The 22007-nt window shown below is 37.3% G+C and overlaps 1 protein-coding gene across 1 annotated transcript in view; it reads right to left on the reverse strand.

Moving 5' to 3' along the window:
* The window catches only part of TBC1D4 (TBC1 domain family member 4), a 229813-nt gene that overhangs the window by 65719 nt on the left and 142087 nt on the right, over nt 1-22007 (reverse strand). The window contains 5 exon segments of the mRNA XM_036755927.1: nt 2390-2500; nt 2806-2897; nt 9223-9355; nt 15352-15456; nt 20884-20973. Coding sequence (XP_036611822.1) covers nt 2390-2500; nt 2806-2897; nt 9223-9355; nt 15352-15456; nt 20884-20973 — 531 coding nt within the window.

Genomic DNA, 22007 nt, shown 5'->3' on the forward strand with positions numbered 1-22007 from the left:
CATGGTCTTTGAAAAGAATTTATAGTCTAACTGGGGAGTTGTGATATACAGATAAAAAGGTAAAATGAGTGGTATAGACCAGTGGTGTCAAACTCAAATGAAATAGATCCCTGCAGGCCACATACTGAAATAGAAAACCATGAGCTGCAAGCTTGACAGCTCTAGTATAAGCAATCAATAAACAAACATTTGTTAAGCCCCTACTATGTGCCATGTACTTCGCTAAGCAGTGGAGATACAACAGAAGTGAAATACTTCTTGCCCTCAAAAAACTATAATTCTAAGAGGGTAACTCAGAAAAGTATGCATGGAAAACAAGGATATGAAAGGGATGTTGAAAAGATGGATAGAATTCAAGGAGGGAGGAAAAAACTGAAGGGTATTCAAGACAGAAGATATGATCTAAGCTAAAACATGAGAGAATGTGCAAAGTATATCCAAAATACAGAAAAGAAACCAGTCTGCCAGAAGAAGGATGATCACACAGAAAAGTAAAGAAAAAGACAAGATAAGGCCAAACTCTCAGGTGCAAAGTGAATGGAGTTTGGGTTTTATCCTGTGATTGATGAAGAGTCTCTGAAAGTTTATGTGCCAGGGAATTATATTATGAAAGGAATGTTTCAGAAAGATTAATTTTATGACATTGTTCAGGATATAATGGTGGGGAGAGGAGATGAGTAAGGGAGATCAGTTAAGGTGATTATTGTAAGGATCCAGATATCAATCAGTCAGTAAACATTTATTAAGTGCCTATTATATGCCAGACGGTATGCTAAGCACTCCTTTTCCAATCTTAAACCAATCAGTTGTTCCATGCTTGCTTCTTTTGCTTCTTGACCTGCACACCGGTTCCTCAGGAGACAAGTAAGATGATCTGGTATTCTCATCTCTTTGAGACCTTGCCACATTTTATTGTGATGCACACAGTCAAGAGCTTTAGTAGTCAATGAAGTAGAAGTATCTGTTTTTTCTGGAACTCCCTTGCTTTCTCCATAATCCAGAAAATATTGGCAATTTAGTCTCTAGTTCATCTGCCTCTTTGAAATTCTCAGTTCACATATATTGGTGAAGCCTAGCTTGCAGAATTTTCAGCATAACCTTACTGGCATTTGAAGTAAGTACAATTGTAATTTGAACATTCCTTGGTCTTTTATGAATAAGATGTAAATTGATCTTTTCCAATCAAGTGGCCACCATTTAGTTTTGCAAATGGACTGGTTTAAGACTTGAAAAGAAGTACAACAAAGCTGTATATTGTCACATTATTTAGGTAACTTATATGCAAAGTACATCATCTTATTTTATAATATAAATACCACTGGCAGAAATAAAAATGTCAAGAAAAAAAGCTACTTTTGGCACAAAGATGATGAATTCTGTTAATCCCAGCTTACCTCCTTTCCCATGTCCCTTAAGCACAACAATATCATATTTATGAATTAATAAATTAACTTATAAATTTATCTTTATATTATAAAATAAGAAACAGCGCCGGTGTTACTTTGCATGCATCTGTAACATCATTTCGTTTAAAGAGTATACTATGGCTAATGTCACTCTCCACCTAAATGAATAAGGTTAAAAGGGCTAAGTTGTGATTTAGCTAGTGGTAGGACCTTGTCACTACATCCTATTCTGCTGGTTTACCTTTCCAGGTCCTATTATTTGTCCAAATGACATTAGTCAGAGTTCACATTTGTACCAGTATGACAATTTTGAAAACAGTTTCCTCACCACACAATCTCGTGAGGTAGGTAGTATAATTTTACAGATAAGAAAAAGAACCCTCAATGAGTTAAGGGACTTGCTTAAGGTCATAAAGTTACTAAAAGGCAGACAAAGGGCTTAAAACTAGGTCTTATGACTCCAAATCCAATGATCTCATCAGTACCCTGTACAGTCTCTATTAATCAGAAAACAAAAACAAAATAATATGCCTAATACCTTGTGTCCTTTATTAATTATACACATATATGATCTATTGATTATATTCCAGAAATATCTTCATCTTTTTTTAATCAATACAGACAATGCTCTTTAAAATCATCTCTAATGCAGTTAGTAATTTTCCTACAAAACCTCCAAATACTGAAAGAAGTTGTACAAATACATATATAATATATATGTGTGTGTGTATATATATATATGTATGTGTGTTATATATATATATGTATGTGTGTGTGTGTGTGTGTGTGTGTGTGTGTGTGTGTGTGTATATAGTTTCCAGAATTTTAGTCCAAAGGAATACGAGAATTTAAGACAAGGAAAATCTTCATTCACCCCTTCTGCTATTTTGGCTAAATCTGAGCGATTTTCAAAAGACCCCTCAATATTAGAGTGATGGACTTTATATGGACACATACCAACAAACAGGAAAAAAAAATTTTACCGACTGAGTTTCTCCAATATGAATATGGGTCTTTTGTTTAGTTTCACACAACTGCCTCAAATGCAAAATTACAAGTTCATTTTCTTCTTGGTCATTTACTGGTTTCATTTTCTGATGAAAAGAACAGAACAAAACAGAAACATTTTTTAGCAATGTAGCTTCTATTATTTTAGTTATTCTTATGCCTAATTGGTCAGGAAAAGGAAATATCAATAATACTAAGCAACTAAAATATTAGCTATTTTTAACAGTAAAATCAATGTTGACACTTTAGATATGACCTATTAACTAATAAGAACATTATCCAAATATCTGTGACTTTATTTAGGAGAGTAAGAGTAAAATAATGTTAAAAATACAGGGTCCTGTTACTTACTACTACATATCTCCAACTTAAATTTTTTGGATCTTGTTACCTGAACACGTTCAAAAATGTCAGCCTGTTCATTATCTGTCAATGATGAGAGATGTCTCTGTATTACTAGTTTGGCTCTTGGTGGATAAAGGCCTAAAAAAATCAGAAGAAATACGAAATATATCATAGAACAAATTTAATTCTGCATAATTTACTACTGCCCATCTTCACAGCTATGTGTTCAAACAGTAGATCATCTTCTCAGTAAGTTAGATAAATATTCTATCTATCCCTTTATCTGGGTCACTAAGGAAAACAATGAACAACACCAGATGAAAGACTTATCTCTCAGTACTCCAGTTGGAGTTCTTGCTCAAGAAAAACATCAAATCATTAATCAATATATTTTATACCTAGTCATCCAACCAATTCTAAATTCGCTTAACAATAAATGTTACTGACTAGTCAACATTGATCTACTGCATCCACAAAGATATTGTGAAAAACTATCAAATATCTCACTAAAATTCAGAAATTGGATTATTTGGAATAATCCGTTCTAGATGAGACCTTCCTGGTTCTTAGTGATCACTATTTTATTTTCCAAATGTTAACAAACCATCTATTTAGTGATATATTCTAAAAGTTTGCCAGGAACCAGAGTCAAGCTCAGTTTACAGTCTGAAGATTCTACCCTCTTCCATTTTTTGTTTTTGAATATTTGGGGGGTGGTGGTAAGGGGACTGGGTCATCTGCCTGTCTTCAATCTTGAATTCTCTCTACTCATCTACAAGACCATTCAAAGATAACGGACAGGGATTCTTTTTCAATACTCTAAGATGTAGTAGCTGTCCAGCCCTGGTAATATGAACTCATTTTGGGGTTGTTAGGCACTCCTGACCACCTTCTCACTTATTTTAGGTCTCAACTACGCCAAGAATCTGGTAAAACCTGAAAGAACTTGTGCTCTTCTGAAATGGCTTTTGAGAAGGCAGTGTCACTTCCAAGCCGTGATGAGACAGCCACTGCACAAGACTGTCCAGTGCACTCCTCCCACAATTGGCATTCTCCAGAAAACTGAAGGAAAATTCGGCTATTCCTTTGATTGAGCTAAGTTGCACTAAATACTACAATTCTCTTTATTTGTTCCACACTGTTATATATTTTATGGATAGTAACAAGGTTATGATCTTAACTACCAAGCACACATGTCCTGACACATGAAGTCAAGCCTTATGACACCACAGGCTCAGTCTCTAGTCACTATACTCTGCAAACTCACCACCGCAGCTTAAAATTTCCAGCTATTGGTCCCAATTACACACACTCCCTGTACTCTCACACCAGCTCTAAAAATCCAGCACCATGGAATCTAACAGACTCGACATTCACCTACGCACACATATTGTTCTCTGCCACTCACTACTTCTGTGACCCTGGGCATTTAATCTCTCTGAGCCTCAGTTTCCTCAACAAGAAAATGAGTTGGATGAAATGACCTCAAAGGTCCCTTCCCTATCTAAATCAGTCATTCCATGACATTCCACCCAACCACTAATTCTCCTGCTTCCATGCTCTGGAATTCAGCATCCATGTTGCCTTCCAGTCACCTCAAAGCCACATAGACTTGCACTCTGGGTGGTTCTTGATATCCCTAAAAGAGTTCCTTCAGAATTACAATTTATTCTCCTTCCGACCTGAGCAGAAAAAACCTGTCTCTGTCTTCTCCTATCAGTCCCAAAGAATTCCAAATTCCTGACACACTTCCTCCTTGAAATACTCAAGGACTCAACTCCTCCTGGGTGTTGTAGGATTTTGCTCTACTGATTAGCCCTACTTTCATTCTCCTCTTCAATTATTCCCTCTACTAACTACTCCCTCTGCCTGCAAACATGTTGAGGCCTCCTCTACGCCATTTTAAAAAACAGAAACACTCCCTTTGATTCTTTGGCCCAGTTTTACATTACCATCCTATTCAAAGTACCATAATAATTTCTAAAAGTAAATGATGTTGGAATATTTGCAATAGGGTCATAAGTACACATGCAACAAAATCCCAGTGTAGTGGTGTAAACAGGATGGCGATGAGTGAAAAGGCTAGAGGAAGTCCCTCACTCTGCAAATATCCTCCTCACTAAATAAACTACTTAAAATGGAAATGGTGATACAGGAATGTTTGGGGATGTGCCTGCCTCAGGCCAGGCCAGGGGTAGTTTAGTCCTTACATTGGAATGAAATGAGATGCAAAAAGACTGACATAGCCATACCAAAGGAAAGCCATTCAGCTAAGATGAGCAGTAAGAACACTGAACACTGATTCAGCCAATCACAGATCTGCTACCTCTGAGCTGCTTATCATGATCGACCAGCCAAGCATCGAAGAGTAACTGGGAAATGTCTGTGTGTACTCAGATGACAAGGAAGTGATGTCAAATGCTTGAGTCTTTAGTTCCCCAAACCAATGAATTCTCTAGGATTGGTTTCAAAGCCTTTTGAGGAAAACTTCATAGGAGGGAAAAGTATTTAGGATATTGCTCCTAGCATAGGAAGCAACAAGATATACCCTGACACAAGAATCTAAAAGGAGGTTCATGGGATAGAAACCTCACCTCTGCCCTTTGTCCTGAAGTAGTTCATTTCTGTCTCCAGTTGCTTATCTTCTCTAGGATAGGAATTTTTTAAGTTGCTTCAGGTTCTACTATCTGTCTCCACTGTCTCCTGTAAATCAACTTCAATGTAGCTAATAAATATGATCACAGAGTGATGAAGAAGGATCGTCATCATCCAGGGAGAAATAATTTCTTAGCAGCCCTCCCAAATGCCTTTTGCAAGAGGATAGGTGCATCTCCTGCTTTTTCCAGACTGATCAGTATCCCCAGTCTCTATCTACAATGCTAGCATGGATTATGCAACCTGGGTCAGTGGCTACTAATTTCAGTTATATAAAAGGGAGTGAAGAAAGGGATGAAGAAAAGGATGAAGAGAGGGATGAAGGGAGGGAGGAAAAAAGGAGGAAGGGAGGACCGGATGGAGGGAAGACTGGGATTTATTAAGTGCCTACAATGTGCCAGGCATTGAGCTAAGTGTTTTACAAATATTATTTCATTTGATCCTCACAACAACTGAGGAACACTGCGATTAAATGACTTGAACTGGTTCACACAGTTAGTAAGTAAGTATACTTGAGGCTTTATTCAAAATAGGGTCTTCCTGACATAAGGCCTAGTGCTCTGACATGCCACCTAGCTAAAAGAGAGGTAGGGGCGATGGGTAATATCTCTAAGTCGCACTTGGAATATTTTTCCAATTTTTCTTTGCCAATTATCCTTACTAGCAGAGCAAATATCCCCACTGACCTTAGCATCTTCGATTCAGCAGTTCGCTTTGTCTCACTGAAGAGAAAAAAGAACACGCAGGTGCCCAACTTCTCCACCACATTCACCAAGATGGATGGCACTTCCTGGGCTATGAATCTCTTTTCTTCCTCTCCTCTTTCTGATACTGCTACCCTAGAATTCTCTGAAAACCATCCCATAGTTCCATTTCCAACACATCATTACCATGGCAACAAAAGCCTACATATTTTTCAACCCAATTCCAAGTATATTCCATATAAGATCATCCCAATCAACCTCATTTTTCTTTCTGGCTGTTTTCTCCTTGACCTAGGAGCTCTGGAATTTGGCTATAATATTCCTGGGAGTTTTCATTTTGGGATCGATCTCTTTCAAGAGGTGATTGGTGGATTCTTTCGATTTCTATGGTACCCTCTGGTTCCAGAATATCAAGGCAGTTTTTCTTGATAATTTCTTGAAAGATGATGTCTAGGCTCTTTTTTTGATCATGGCTTTCAGGCAGTCCAACAATTTTTAAATTATCTTTCACTTGGATCTATTTTCTAGGTCAGCTGTTTTTCCAAAGAGATATTTCACATTGTCTTCTATTTTTTCTTTAGTTTTCTTTTATTGTTTCTTGATTTCTCATAAATCATTAGCTTCTATTTGCTCCATTCTAATTTTTAAGTAATTATTTTCTTCAGTGAGCTTTTGTACCTCCATTTCCATTCTGCTTTTTAAGGCATTCTTCTCCCCATTGGCTTTTTTGTACCTCTTTTACCATTTGACTTAGCCTATTGTTTAAGGTGTTATTTTTGTCAGTATTTTGGGGGGTCTCCTTTAACAAGCTGTTGACTTGTTTTTCAGGATTTGCATCGCTTTCATTTCTCTTCCCAATTTTTCCTCTACTTCTCTTACTTGATTTTCAAAATCCGTTTTGAGATCTTCCATGGCCTGAAACCAATTCATATATTTTTGGAGTGTTTGGATGTAGAAGTTTTGATTCTGTGATCTTCTCATTGTATACTTTAATCTTCTTTGTCACCATAGTAACTTTCTATGGTCAGAATTTTTTTTTGTTTGCTCATTTTCTCAGCCTATTACTTGACTTTTAACTCTTTGTTAAAATAGGGCTCTGCTTCCAGGGTGGAGGGTACACTCTCCCAAGCTTCAGGGGTTTTGTGCAGCTGTTTTCAGAGATACTTCTAGGCACCTGTAAGTTTTCAGTTCTTTCAAGGTGGTATGATCTGCGGAGAGGTGTTTACTTCTTTTCTGGCCTGTGCTCTGGTCTGTAAGTGACCCCAAGCACCCTTTTCTGCCCTGGAACTGTGAAGGAAGGTCCCCACTCCACTGTGGTCACAAGCTCTGGTGAGCTATTGCTCTTTGACCTGGGACTGCACCCAGGACAGTGACCCAGATCTGGGTATGGTCAAAGCGACAGAGTCCTGCTTCAGTGCTAGCAAACAGACCCTTGTAATCTCCTTTTGACCAGTTGTTTGAGCCCCTCACCATCTGTTGGCTAAGAACTCCAAAAGCAGCCACTGCCACTGCTGATTCAGTGGCTCCCAAGACCTGCTTCTGGTTTGCTGGGGCCAGGGCTATGCTGGTGCAACCTACATCTTACTCAGGTATGACAGACCTTTCCTGCTGACCTTCTAAAATGTCTTTGGCATCTGTGGGGTAGGAGGTCTGGAAACTGCCAATTCTGGGGCCAAGTCTGCACTGTCCTGGCCTGCACTGGACTGCTCTTCTCTCTCACCTTGGTGTAACAGACTTTTCCTACCAAACTTCCAAGTTGTCTTGGGCTAGAAAATTGCTTCACTCCATCTTTTTGTGGGCTCTGCTGCACTAGAATTTGTTTAGAGTCATTATTTAAAGGTATTTGGAGGGGTTTAGGGGAGAGCTCAGGCAAGTCCCTGCCTTTACTCCACCACCCTAGCTCTGCCCTCAACCTCAATTTTCAATAAGATCATTAAATACCTTCTAACCAAATTCTATCTGCCAAGTCACAAAATCTTATTGTAACACTGTTTGTCAAATAACTCACTGATTGAACTATTTCTATAGAACTAACCCCCCCCATGCTGTTTTACCTCTCATATTTTTGTGAATCTAATTAATGAGAATCTGGTGGAGGAGGAGAGGAAATATATTGTATTTAGCAGCGAAATTACCATAGACTCCAGAGTATCTAAAACAGGATATTCAATTTTTTTGTGTTAACAATGTTTTACCCTTAAGATTTTATTTCCTTCCCCTAAACAGCAGCCCAAATTGACAAATGATTAGGGAATGTAGTCTGTGAGACCATGACCTCATGAAACTTCAAGTAATTCAAATCTGAATGGTTCTTAACTTGTTCCAGGAATCAAGCCTTAATCACTAAATCCATTTAAGAAATGTCATTATATTCAAAGTTTCATAAGGTAAGAATAAAATATTCTTCAAAACTAAAGCTTATTCTATACCAGGTCTGTCCAACCTTAGGTTTTTACTGAAACAACAGACAACATATTTTGATTTGCCATTTTAGTGAGAGCGCTGAGGTAACTCAGCTTCATTTACTAAAGCATTTATGTAAATTTCTATGCTTGTAGGTGGGCCACATAAATTGCACTGTGGGCCACATTTTGGACCAGCCCTGTTCTATACCAATATGAGCTATTGAGTTTTCATAGCTATTTTCAAAGCTATAGAGTTTTTATGAAATCACCTTTATCCATTCTTTTCCTGAAACCCTGGCCATGCTTTCTCCCCTAGAGAATGCTGTTATGAGTCGTTCTTAAAAGTTCTGAATTTTTATTCAGAAAAATAAATACATAAATAACAAAAAAGAAATCTGACAAATAGCAACTTTTTATGAGATGAGATTTTTGTCTTCCTTCTCTTCAATAAATATTTACTCAAGGCCTATTTGGGGCAGAGAACCTTGCTAAGGGCAGCTCTTCTCTGTCTATCTCCTCGATCTGAATATCCAGGGAATACAACATATGCTTAGGCCAGAAAAAAAAGTCATTTAATAAAAGTAGAAACTTTTTCTTTCGTTTAGCAAATACAATTCAAGTCAACAGGTATTTATTAAGCAACTCCTATGTGCCAGGCAAAAATCAAACTTGTTTTGCAGAGGCCAAGTCAATACATACCTTCAATTCTTTCACAGAGTTTGTGCAAAGAGTGCATTGGACAGGCCTCACACAACTTAATCTGGGTTTTGGCACTCTGAAGGGCAGCCGCTGTGCTGAAGGCTTGTTTCAGGGTGAGCATTACCTCATCAACCTACAAGAAGAAACAAAATTCGAGTCTATAAAAGGCTGCTCTTGTAGTACCAAATGAAAAACTTATCCAGGATTATAAAACTTTGCATGAAGAGACAAAACAATGTCAGTCTGAGGTAAGGTTTGATTCCTGGTTGCCTGGATCTAGTTTTCACATCAGTCTGACTAAGTGTCCATTTGATCCCAAATTAGTATACTTTTTAAACTAAATATTTTGACAGAGATCTCTGAAAATTAAAAAGATAATTTGCAACATCCATCAGGAGCAGCTTGCTTGCTAAGCTATGTCTGCTGTTATTCTACGAGCAATTATCAGTTGTGGTAGTATCTCCTCATATTATTTTAATTTCGGTATGACTTTGTGGGGGAGAGAAGAAGGAATGACTTTGGTAATCTATTCGATTCAGAAAAAAAAATATTCTATCGTCAATGACGTCTCCTCAGAGTCTCTAAATGAGCATCATTCTACTTTTGACCCATGTCAAATACCAGCGAAGCTGTGGGTCCCAGTACTGACCTGGCAGCATCTCAGGCCAGCTCATTTCTTGTTTGTTCTTTCATTCAATTGGATCAGGAGATTTGAATGCAGCCGTCTAAATTTCCTGGCTGCTACACTTGAGGTCCAAGTAACAGCTCATCTGCAGGCATTGTTCAGTTGGTTAGCCTATGCCCTTGCCTTCTCTGGGACATATCCACAAATACAGTAGTGTGGTTTTCCCACACCCCACAGAACTGAAAAAGGTCACACTCTATAGTTTTCTTGCAGGCAACTGAGAGTGATAACTCCTCACCAGAAGCACTTTAGATATTCAAAACTGGAATTATGCTTAGAACATAGTATTTTTGTTTTGAGAAACTGTCCCCTACCCTTTGGCCTAATTTAAGGATAAGGTGCTATTCAAAGTAGTAGGCCAACTTACATATTTGTATGTACACAGCATCGAATATACAGATTAGATTAAGAGTCTAATGTATTATTCTCATCCTCCTAAAATGGATACTTGGGTAAAACTTCACGTAAAATGGATTTACTCACAGGGCCTTTGGGTTCAGCTACTTTATGCTCCATTTTCAAAAAATCAAGGGCTCCAAAACTTGTGAGGGGAAAATATGATACACATCCTCTTAGCTTGTTTTCCCTGTACTCCATTTTCCAAAAAACTGTTTTGAATGGTATATATAGGTATGTTCACTGCTGTGGGTTGGTGTGTTTGTTTGGGGAGGCAGCAACCTTTTACTAAAGGTACTTAGGGATTAACCCCCTGATTAACAATATTAGTAGCTTTAAAATGGGTTGATTTGTTCAGTTTATTTATTCTTAGTGTAAAAGACTCCCTGAATTATTGACTATGCTGAGTAGATAGATCTAAGTATAAAATCTTCTCAGTCACTTTTACAACAAACAGAAATGGAACCCTTTCCAAAGGGCTCTCAAATTTATTGGCATGTTTCTACCAAATTCCAACAAAATACATGTCTGATTACTATTGTTCTATAATTTTAAATTTTTATTTATTTTATATTATTTTTATTTTATTTTGTATATTTTGTTTCATTTTTTAATTTTATTTTATATCTCCCGTTTTATTTTTATATGTTTTATTTTTAATTTTTTAAATTTTTATTTTATATCTCCCATAGAGTTCCTAGAACATTAGCAGAATCTCCTAAAGATAATAAATAATAATAAATATTTACATACAACTTATGATGTGCCAGGCATTGTGCTAAGCACTTTACAGTTATTATCTCATTTAATCTTAACAACAATAATAGAAGATAAGTGCTATTATTATCCCCATTTTACCGATGCAGCAGCTGAGGCAAACAGAGGTTAGGTGGCTTGTTCAGGGTCACACAGAATCTAAGGCCAAATTTGAATTCAGGCTGGGTGTTCTATCCACTATGCTAAAGCCATCTCAATAATTCAAATTCTCATAGGTTATAAAAGGATCTCAAGATGTTATCTGGTTCTGTCTTTTACCTTATGCAAGTACACATATCTCAGATGAATGGTTATCAATCCTAAGTTTACAGAGCTACATTAACAAAATAGCAATTTGTTTCACTAATTCATCACCAACAGAGACAAAAATCTTTGAAGGCATAGGCTCTGCAGCATTTATCTTTATACCCCAAGTACCTAGCACAGTGTCCTACACACTCTTGGTGTTTGACAAATGTCTGCTGAATGAATAAACTAGAGAACGTTTCTTTTATTTCTTAGGCACATGAAGAAATAAAAGAGGACTTTCTGGATGAGGCCCATGAATCCCCAAATGGTCTAATGATCCAGTTGTATGGCTCTAGTTTGCTGCATACTAAATCCATTTGCTTTATGGTCTTAACAAATCCCTCTAGCTATCCTTATTAAGTCATCCCTTCCTCGTCTCTTTTTCTAGGCTAAACAATCACAGATTTTTAAACTTTTCTTCCCATGAACTATTGTTCCATTCCTTCAAATCAATTTAATAAATATTTATTACTTACCTCCTATGTGCAAGGCACTGTACTGGGGATAAAAGCACACAAAAAAGGAGCAGCCCCTGCCCACAAGGAGCCTGCACTCTACTGCTGAGGTGAGGAGAGGAGGAAATGATTCTTTTCATCATTTAAGAGAAAGTATACTACCACACAGGGAAAATAATGAGGGCAAAGGAAAAATCTAACCGAATTACTCTCCATTTCTATTGTTCTTCTCTGGACAGTCGCTGCTTTTCTACCTCTTTAAATATGCAGATCCAACAATGAATATAGAATTTTAACAAAGGGTCTAACCAATGCCAAGTATAAAAGAATAACTTCCCAAACCTAGTATATTGTTGTCCTATCAATACATTCCCAGGTTATATTTGCTTCTTCACAGTATCAGGAAGTTCATGAATATTCATATGACTCCACTATTCAAATTTTCTGCATCTAAGTAGTTTACTTTTTTCTCATCTCTACATTCTTGAACCTCTAACTGCTCTACTACGATCAGTTAAGAGAAGTTGCAGTGAGGCATCATTAAGAGACAATTTAAGTAAAAATTTCTTAACAACTAGAACTGTTTAAAAGTAGAAATAATTACTCTGGGAGACAGTGGGTTCCCTGAGGGTTTTCAGTCAGCAGACAGATTACCACTTGTCAACAAATGTTGGAAAAGCCATTTTCATTCAGGTAGGGGTTGGACTAGATGCCTCTGAAGTCCCTTTTAACTCTGAGATTCTGTGAATTTCATCTACTTTTGGTTAGGGAACATCTGGCAAAAATTCCAGTTGCTTTGAATCCTATGGTTTGTTTTACCAGCTTAGGTACTATACTAACCTAGGAGTATAATATTCTTGTACTTCTGATTAAGTTATAAATTGAAATAAATTTCATTGAATAAATTGCATTATGCTGCATAGGTGCAGGAAAAAAAAGGTCTCCTATTTATTCTTTGTACTCAACAAAGATAAGACCCCAGGAGTGATTAAGTAATGCACTGTCTTGCACACCTGCCACAACCATATCCATGAGACCATGGCTTGTAACCATACTGCCTAAATGACTTTGTTTTTGATCCTAGTATGTCATTTGTTTCAGCTGTCCCTCATTATATGGATAATTTATATATAACCATTCTTCCATCACATAGTTCTGATGCCTTTCCATCTTGTACTGTGTTTTACCAATGTAATTACGGTGACTAGAGTTCCTGGTTTCTGGAATGATCTTGTTCTAAAAACAACTGTGCTGAAACTGAGACTCCAGGATATTCTTGTTACAGTGCTAATACATTCACAGCCAGTCCAGTCTGTTTCCTTAGTCACAGTGTTGCTGGGATACTAATGCTGAAGGTACCAAACTTTCTTACACTGATTTCCCTCTGCCAAAACTATCCTATGCCTGAGAATTGACACAAACTAACAGAAATATTAATATGACTTGAAATCACTAAAACACACTAAAGTAACAGACCAACTAGTGTACTTCTTTTTTTCCAGGTAGGTCAAAATGTACTGGAATATCTTAGGATATTAGGAGAACTCCCTTCATTCCTCCCCCATTTCCTCCCTTCCCCCCAAAAAAGTATGAAGTCATGATAGAAATCATTAAGGACAGTGGACCTAATTGACATATTCTTCCTTTTAATACAGTCATAGAAAGTAGAGGTTTGCCAACATCTAAAAACTGACTGAGCTCATATTAGACATCCGAACAAGACCCTTAGCTGTGGGCACAGTCTTCACTGACTTTGGGAGAAGACAGAAATTGCAAACCAAACACTGTCCCCTATAGTGAATGACATTGAGAAGTATAGACACTTCCATCCATTCTCCTTCTACTTCCCCATTCAGTCTCTGTCACTGCCAAGTGATAGTAAGCAAAGGCTGAAATGGGGCTGGGATGGGAGCAGGAGGGGTGTTGAACAAGTCTGATGTCCAAGGTGATATATGTAGCTTGTAAGGATGAGCATATTCCTGAAGACAACATCCAAGTTTTCTGCATTGTGTGTTTCTAAGTGATACCTGTAATGTTTCACAATAACTGTATTTGGGCAATGGCATGGTACTTATAGGTGTTGAGGAAAGAAGGAATTGGTAGTAAATATATAATAGAGATGGCTTGAATGGAGAACAGGTAAAACGTATGTATGACTAAAAATATCTAAGTAATTTTTTAACTCTTATTTAAGTCTGTTTTACTCAGTTGGTTCCTGTATCCTAATCAACAAAACTGATTGTTTTGACCTGGAGATAAATAAAAGAGGATGGAAAGCAGGAAAAAAACACAACATGGAAAATCCAGGCCAGCAAACAAGGCAATGTAAAAGATGGAAAATCTATTTTTTAAAGCCCAGAAAAAAATACCCAAAGACTGCAGACAAGAAGATAAAGATCAAAGTAACGCATCACTTAGGAAACTGAGGAGAAAGGGGGGGAAAAAAAAGACCCAGATTTTTTTCCCAGACTTTCACTGGTTTTTGTCTTACTATGGAAGCAGATTGGAAGGAAAGAATAAGGAATCAACCCTCTCCCCCCTCCTACAGTGAATAAGGAAAAAGAAAAGTAGCCTCCCCTTGTATTCCCACTGCTAAAACACACACACACACACACACACACACACACACACACACACACACAATTTTAAAATGATGGGATTTTTAAGGTCAGTGAAATACATAAACTTAGGAAGGTGAACATGCCTACAATTTGGTTTCAGTGTTCCATTCTTCCACCGTTTTACAGGGTTTGAACCCCTCTCAGGTGAAAGTGATCACTCCTTTCTCAAATTGCCCACAAAATTTTGCCTTAACATCTCCTTTGCATTTATCAGACTGTCTCTTACATTATAGCTACTTATGTCAGCCAGCCAACAGGAATTTATTAAGCACCTAGCATGTACCAGGCACTGTGCTAAGTATTGGGACTTCAAAGAAAGGCAAAAGACAGTCTCTGCCCCCAAGGAGCTCACAATCTAATGGGGAAAGCAACATGTGAACAGCAATGTACAAACAAGCTACATGTAGCACCAAGTGTGTTTTTCTCCCTTTAGATTGTAAGCTCTTTAAAAGCAGAGCCTGTATCAGATCTATCCTTGTACTTCCAGAGCCCAGCATATGCATTTCTTTCATTGATCTAGACCTGTGATTTCATCGGTATGGGGAATTCCCCATGGGGAAACTCTTCCATCTGTGCTGATGAGTCACTCCTATGTAATCTGTAGTCTTAGTAAGGCAGTCTTTCCAAGGACGCAGAAAAGCTATTTTCTCATGCTCAGTGAGTGTCAAAAACAGGAAATGAAACCAGATCTTCCTAAAACAAAGGTCAGTTTTCCATCCACAATCCCCATGTTGCTGTTCACACAGCCATAGGTGTTTAATAAATGCTTAGCACATTTGTTGAGTTCAAATGTTTCTTCCATACTCCCTCTATTTTTTTATTGCCTCTTTAATTAGATTGAGAAAAATAGCTTTTTTAATCATTTACTTTGCCAGTATGAGAAGTAAACAACAATAAAGTCACTTACCAAAGATTCACTTGCACACTGGAACACATAACAAATATAGTGACTCAACCCAGGTTCTGGAGATTCCCGACAGATAAATCCAAAGTGATCAACATGCTTTATACCCTGGTGAGGGAAAAGAAAGTGTAGCGTCCTTAGAAATGAATATATACCCATACACATATACCCTTTAAAAAGTCACTGAAGTCCAGTATTAGAGCACAGGGAATGTAGATGTTTGTATATGAGATCCATTTCACTCCTTCCACTGGGATACAGGTTTTGCATGATGCCTAGGGATATATCTAATTTCCTTGATAATATACAGCAAAAAGTCTGGTTTCCAAGTTGGTTCTCAGTTATAAAGAGAACTCTTTTTCCAGGAAAAAGAAGGGAGCTCCTTCATTCACTCAACCACTATTTGCAGAGAGTCAACAATATACAAAAGTATTTTGCTAGGAACTGGAGAAAACATAAAGATCATTAAAATACGGTTCCTTCCTCAAGAAGGTTGCAATATATTAGTTGGGGAAGGCAGGCATAGAAGAGGAGAAGTTATGACACGGACATAAATATGCAAAGTTATACAAGCTATAAGGCAGAAAAGAGTACAATTGGTATTAAGAATGTTAGGAGACTAGAAAAAATAAAGATAATTCTGAGAGGCTGAAAGTAGAGATTAAAAAGTCATTAGCTTAGAGGTAAGACTCAAAACCATGGGAGTAGGTGAGCTTCCCAAAACAAAGTATAAAAAGTATCTGAGGAAAGAACCTTGGGGTACGTTCCTCTTAAGGGACAGGAAGATAACAACAAAAAAGGAATGATCAAAAAGGAAGGTGCAAAATGATAATAGTGGGTTGTCACAAAAAGTAAAAGAGATTAACAAAAAAGAAAGGAGGGGAGTAGGAACAGTGGTGGGGAACAGAACAACACAGTAAGATGCTACAGAGTAGTCAAAAAAGGAGAAGGAATGAGAAGAATTGGCTATATATATTGGAATTGGCTATAAGTGACCTCTGAAGGAATGCTTTTTATAGAGTGGCAGAGAGAAAAGCCAAATTGCAAAGGGTAATGTCATAGGATTTAGAGACAATTTCATCTAAGCTCTAATCTTACAGATGAAGAAACTGAGGCCCAAGAGGTGACATGATTATATGGCATTGGACATAAACTACTTTTTCAAAAAAAATTGAATAAGTAGGGTTCAGTGAAGGATTTTTTTTCTTTAAAGAACTGGGGGGTCTGAGCAGGCTTATAGTTCAGACGGGAAGGAAACAAAATAAAGGGAGAGATTGCAGATATAGGGGAATGGGATTATTTCAATTAACAAGATCCTAGAAAAGGCATAGGGATGAATTTAAGGGCATACGAAGTTGTGTTAGCCTTAGCAAGAAGTATACCAAAAGTGATACCAAAAAGAAAAGATGACTAAAAATGCTAAGAAATTGTTAAATAAGAAATTTAGAGAATTCTTAATAAAATAAAAAGGTAGAAGAAGGTAGTCTCGGTTGACAGTAAAGGTGTAACATCAATTGAGTTGGGACTTTTTTACTATTTTAGAATGATAAATTAAGTGTCTTTGATTGAGCCTTACTAAGTACAAAGCCCCGGGCCCAAACTCCTATCTACTAGGTGGGTGTGAAGCCCTCAGGGTCCTAAGGGGAGTTGCTAAGACCAGAGCCAATAGTAGCAGCCTGAATTCTGGTCACTCAGATAATGTTTGATGACCACTAAAGAGTGTATAAAAAGAGAGAACAGAGCTATTTGCTTAAGGCTCTCACTCCTGGAGGCAAGGGACTCTGGGCAGCTACTCTAATTGCCTCCTGGCTCACCTAGATATTGATGGTTTCTTGGTAACTATGAATTGTATTTGGTCTGTTTATAATGTATCTTTGTAATTTGTTTGTATTTGCTCTGAAGTTCAGGGTGCTGCCTTTTCTCCTGAACTAAGTGAATGATAGTTGTATGTTGGACTGAAATTTGATTGTTAATCCCTTAATGTTGCTTTCCTTAGTAGGCAGATCAAAAGAACCTGTGCAGGCAGCGTTCTTGTTGGCCTTTCACCCCCACAGCAGCTGCCAGCCGGATTGTTGCAACAAAAGCACAGCAGAAAAATTAAGAACTTTCAAAGAGAGTCAGTAGGTCATAGCAGATAAAAGTACTAGACCCGGAGTCAGAAGACCTAATGTCAAATGCCAACTCAGGCTCTTACTGACCATAAGAAAGTCACTTATGATCCCTCTCACCTTCTGCTTCCTCCCTGTAAAATGGAATAAATAACACCTGTGCTATGATTATTACCAACTTCACAGGGTTAACATTAAATATGTGTCAATTGTTGTTGCTGTCATATGCTTATTACATTTTCCTTTGTATTTCATGTGAAAAATATTAAATATAAACAATGAAAAAGGAACAGAATTTTGGAGCTGGGAAGGAACTTTTCCTTCTAATTTCATAAAGAACAAAAGTGAGGCCCCAAATGGTTGATCCTATGATCTAAAATAACTTGTCCAAAATCACACAGCTAGCTGATTAATGGCTTAACTCTACTCTTAACCTTCCCTCCCTCAAAAAAGAAAACAAAACAAGACGCAGATCTCCTGTCACTTACTTCTGAGGTCTTTTTACTATATTTGTGGTTTTGAGCTGAAGAATATTCCTCTAAAATTTTTCTTTAAGAATATACACATAGGATTGAATTTATATATTTGTTATGAAGCAGTAAACAACATGAGTGCGTAAAAAGTACAACTTAAAATTTTATTTCTCCTTATTTATGAATAATATGGCATCTCTTACAGTGAATTTCCATTTGAAAAAAAGTTTGCTATGGATGGAAACTAAAATACTACCTGTACAAATATTTGTCATTTATTCAGCTCTGTATGGAACAATCATGCATGCTGCACTGGTTCTGCTTTTTAGTATTTGAAATTAGTTGATATGGGGCACACACTGGTAAGAAATCCCTTAGAGTATCTGTTTAGGTCTTTTTTAGAGTTCAAAAAGTGTCTGTGTCAGGACTAGAAACCAAGTTCTCTCTACCTCTCAGCACAGTATTCTTCCCACAAAACCATGCAACCTTCGAGGCATGGAGGTTGTAAGATTAGGGATGTGAGTCCAAAACAATTTTAAAATGGCTAAGAAAGGCACTCCATATTCTGATCAGCCTCCCCACCCCCCACTTATCTAAATTTAACATAGCCAAGAAAACTCTACACTCTGTCACTTAAGAGATGTTTATCTTCAGGAAAAATGTGTATAACATTATAAAATAAAATTTTTAAAGCCCTCATACAATGACTTTGATATCCAGTGAAAAATCAAGACTGAGATCACCCAAGCAAACTTTATTTGTAACAAATGCTATATATGATTCAAAGCTTCAGGAAGAGAAGTATTAAAGGCATCAAACCATCCATTATACATATTCCACCTCCTATCACTGAGTTTTTTTATCTAGTGTCATCAAATGGTATACTGAACATAGAATAAATCTGAAAACTATTCAAAAGCTACACAAATACAAGTTGACAAGAAGTCTAATGAGTTAATTTAAACTAGCTCTTCTCTATATGAAGAACTTCACAGGATCCAGATTGAGAATTGGAAGGAACCTGACAGGCATCATCATAACTTGTATTTATAGAGCAGTTTAAGGTTTGCAAAGTGTTTTACATATGTTATCTCATTTAATCTTCACTACAGTTTGAGATAGGTGCTATCATTGACAGATGAAAAAAACTGGCTGAGACAGGGTCACTGACTTGTCCAGGGTCACCCAGCTAGTAATTATCTGCAGCAGGATTCAAATTCAGATCTTCCTGACTCTTAAATCCAACCCCCTCATTTTACAGATAAGAAAACTGAAGTTCAGAGAGATAAGTGCCTTGCCCAACTTGCCAGGATCACAGTTTCAAAGGCAGGATATAGCCCTACGTTTTCTTGACTCTAAGTCTACTATATCCAGTGTTATCAAATTCAAAATAGAAACAGAAGCCACTAAACTGTACATAAGAATCTCTGCAGGTCACATACCAACTCAGAAAACCATACATCAACAATATCTATATTTTATTATATTTTTATTTATTCTGTAAAATGCTTCCACAATCCATTTTAATATGGTTTAGGATGCACTCAGGAGTGTTGAAGGCTACAATGCAACATGCCACGTGTTTGCCACCTCTGCACCATGTCCCACTGCCTGCTCAGTTATCATTAAAATGCATTGTCCATGTAAATAAATTACATACACTCTAGAAACCACCACACAAAAGACAAGTGACACACAAATTACTGTGGCGGCAACTGTCCACCCTTTTCATTCAGTGGTAACTGCCACAGCGCCAGAGGTAAATCAGTCCATTCTACAAATCACCATACTTAATTGCTACTCCTCAACTAAAGCCTAGATAACTTCCCAAACACCTCCTAGAGAATGCTCTAGCCTTTGTTCCAATCTCCACTGGCCAGCCAGCACTTTCCCTCGTGTAGCAACTGGCTAGAAGGCTATATATTTTAAAAGCAAATGTGGTGCCAGCATAAAAATAGGAATGAGGCTTAAACTAAACCTGCAGATACCTAATGTGATTCCTAAGATGCTAAAGTTAGCCTAATGGCTGCAGAAAAAGAAAACTGATGCTCTAGCATGAAGTGATCCAATAACTAAGGGGTAGGCCAAAGAACCACAAAGTGAAAGTAATCTGAATCTGACACAGTTCATTAGTGACTAAAAGAAAATCTTTCATTAGCTCCACAACGAATGGAGAGAAAACACACACACAAAACTTCTGTATTCAGAGGACCTCATTAGCTCAGTGGGTCTTAAAACACTGACATGATGTTTTCACGTTTACAGTAAAGAAAGCCACCCTCAGTACTTCTCACTCATAAAGGGGCCCTCCACCATTCTCTTCCTAAATGCTGCTGTCTTCAACCAGGTAAAGTCTAAAGAGAGCTAGAAAAGAGAACTAGATGAAAGAAGTTAAGTAAGGCTATGCAATCAGACATGCAAAATAAAGCAGACAAAACAACATTTGTCCAGATAGGGTGAATGTGTTACTGTGTTAACACTGGTAAGTGTCACTGTGCTGAGCTTAAATTATTTTCAAATTAAAACAAAGGTAAAAGTCACCAACTAATATATTTGAATTGTTAGATATCTTGTTTTCGAATGATTGGGAGGTAGAGGTAAAGAGGGGGCCGCTGATGGAAGGAGGGGATAAAGGAATGGGAACCGTGACAGAAATGGTTAAAAACACTCTTTTTCTTTTTTCTATCAGTTTGAGTTCAAAGGAATAAGCATGACCATGTCATACTCACAGGCCTCACTACTTCAGATTTTGAGAAACACTATCTATTAAGGGGGAGATAGGAGGGTAGGCAGGTGGCAATCTAAGATTACACAATATACACACACAAATTTAAAACAGCTGAAAGTATATAAAACTAAAACCTAGCTTTTTTCGGATCTGATTATTTGTGGGTCTATTTACATGCATTATATAGGCTATTTGTTTAAATATTATCCTCTCCTGTAATACATACCTGAGAACAAGAAGATATATCTTTAAAATTTTTTTCAAGAACAACTGACTTGGAATCTGGGCTGATTAGATTAATTTCAAATCTCCCAACCTTGAAAATAAAGACATATTATTTTCAATGCAAAAGTACTTAAAATTTCACTTTACCACTAAAAATTCAATTATGTATACACACTAAATTGATCTGTCCCAAATATACCAACCATTCTCAATCTTTTAGTTATGAAATATCAGTTGCCCAAAATAATCTCCCAACTTCTGAAAAAAATGGATCAATGTATAAGTTTAACTACATTACCTTCTTGTGAGACAAAGAGTTTGTACCGGATCTCTGTTTTAACTCTGAATTGAAATAAAGCCATTACTGCTAAGTTTCCTCACAATGATATAGTATTAGCTTAAGAATTTATAACACAACTGTAGACTGACCCAAAAGGGAAAGCTAAACCTTAAAATCTTATTAAAACTTACATGTTAGTCTGGACAAATCTAGTCAATATGTTCCCTTGGTATCATTCTCCTTACGAAAGGTGACCCATGTGTGCTGAACCAAATGCCTGTTAAAACATCTGAATGAGTCACCAAAGGAAATTTTGGCATTTTCTCTCTAAAGGTGTTTAAAAATAAGCAAAGGTTATCATCTGTATATCGATAATTGAGGAACATCCCTAAAGTGCTGGGGGTTAACCAAATGACCCCTCTGATTCTACAATAGAAGGAACTTCAGGATCTCTCTATTTTATAACCTTAAGTTGCTTTATTTTGGCAGGTGCAAGGGATGAAGTGAGAGCTGAAGGAGAATAGCAGGAAAGGCACTGTTCTGATGCCCATAGTATACCTTTCCCCAAATTCTTCGGATGACAGAAATACTCAATAATTAACTGTTTCTTCAGTCTTCTTTCCTGATTGTGTGTGTGTGTGAGAGAGAGAGAGAGACAGAGCGAGCGTGCGTGTGTGTGTGTGTGTGTGTGTGTGTGTGTGTGTGTGTGTGTGTGTGTGTGTGTCCTCCCTCTGGAAACTCTGATAACTATCCAGACTTTCCTTTTTTTTAATTAGGAAATTTCCTTTACCTCTCCCATGCCTGGTAAGAGTTGGTGACTCACTCAAATATGGTGAGGTGCCTTC

The sequence above is a fragment of the Trichosurus vulpecula genome, chromosome 4 (assembly GCF_011100635.1).
Source record: "Trichosurus vulpecula isolate mTriVul1 chromosome 4, mTriVul1.pri, whole genome shotgun sequence".
In the NCBI taxonomy this organism is placed as follows: domain Eukaryota; kingdom Metazoa; phylum Chordata; class Mammalia; order Diprotodontia; family Phalangeridae; genus Trichosurus; species Trichosurus vulpecula.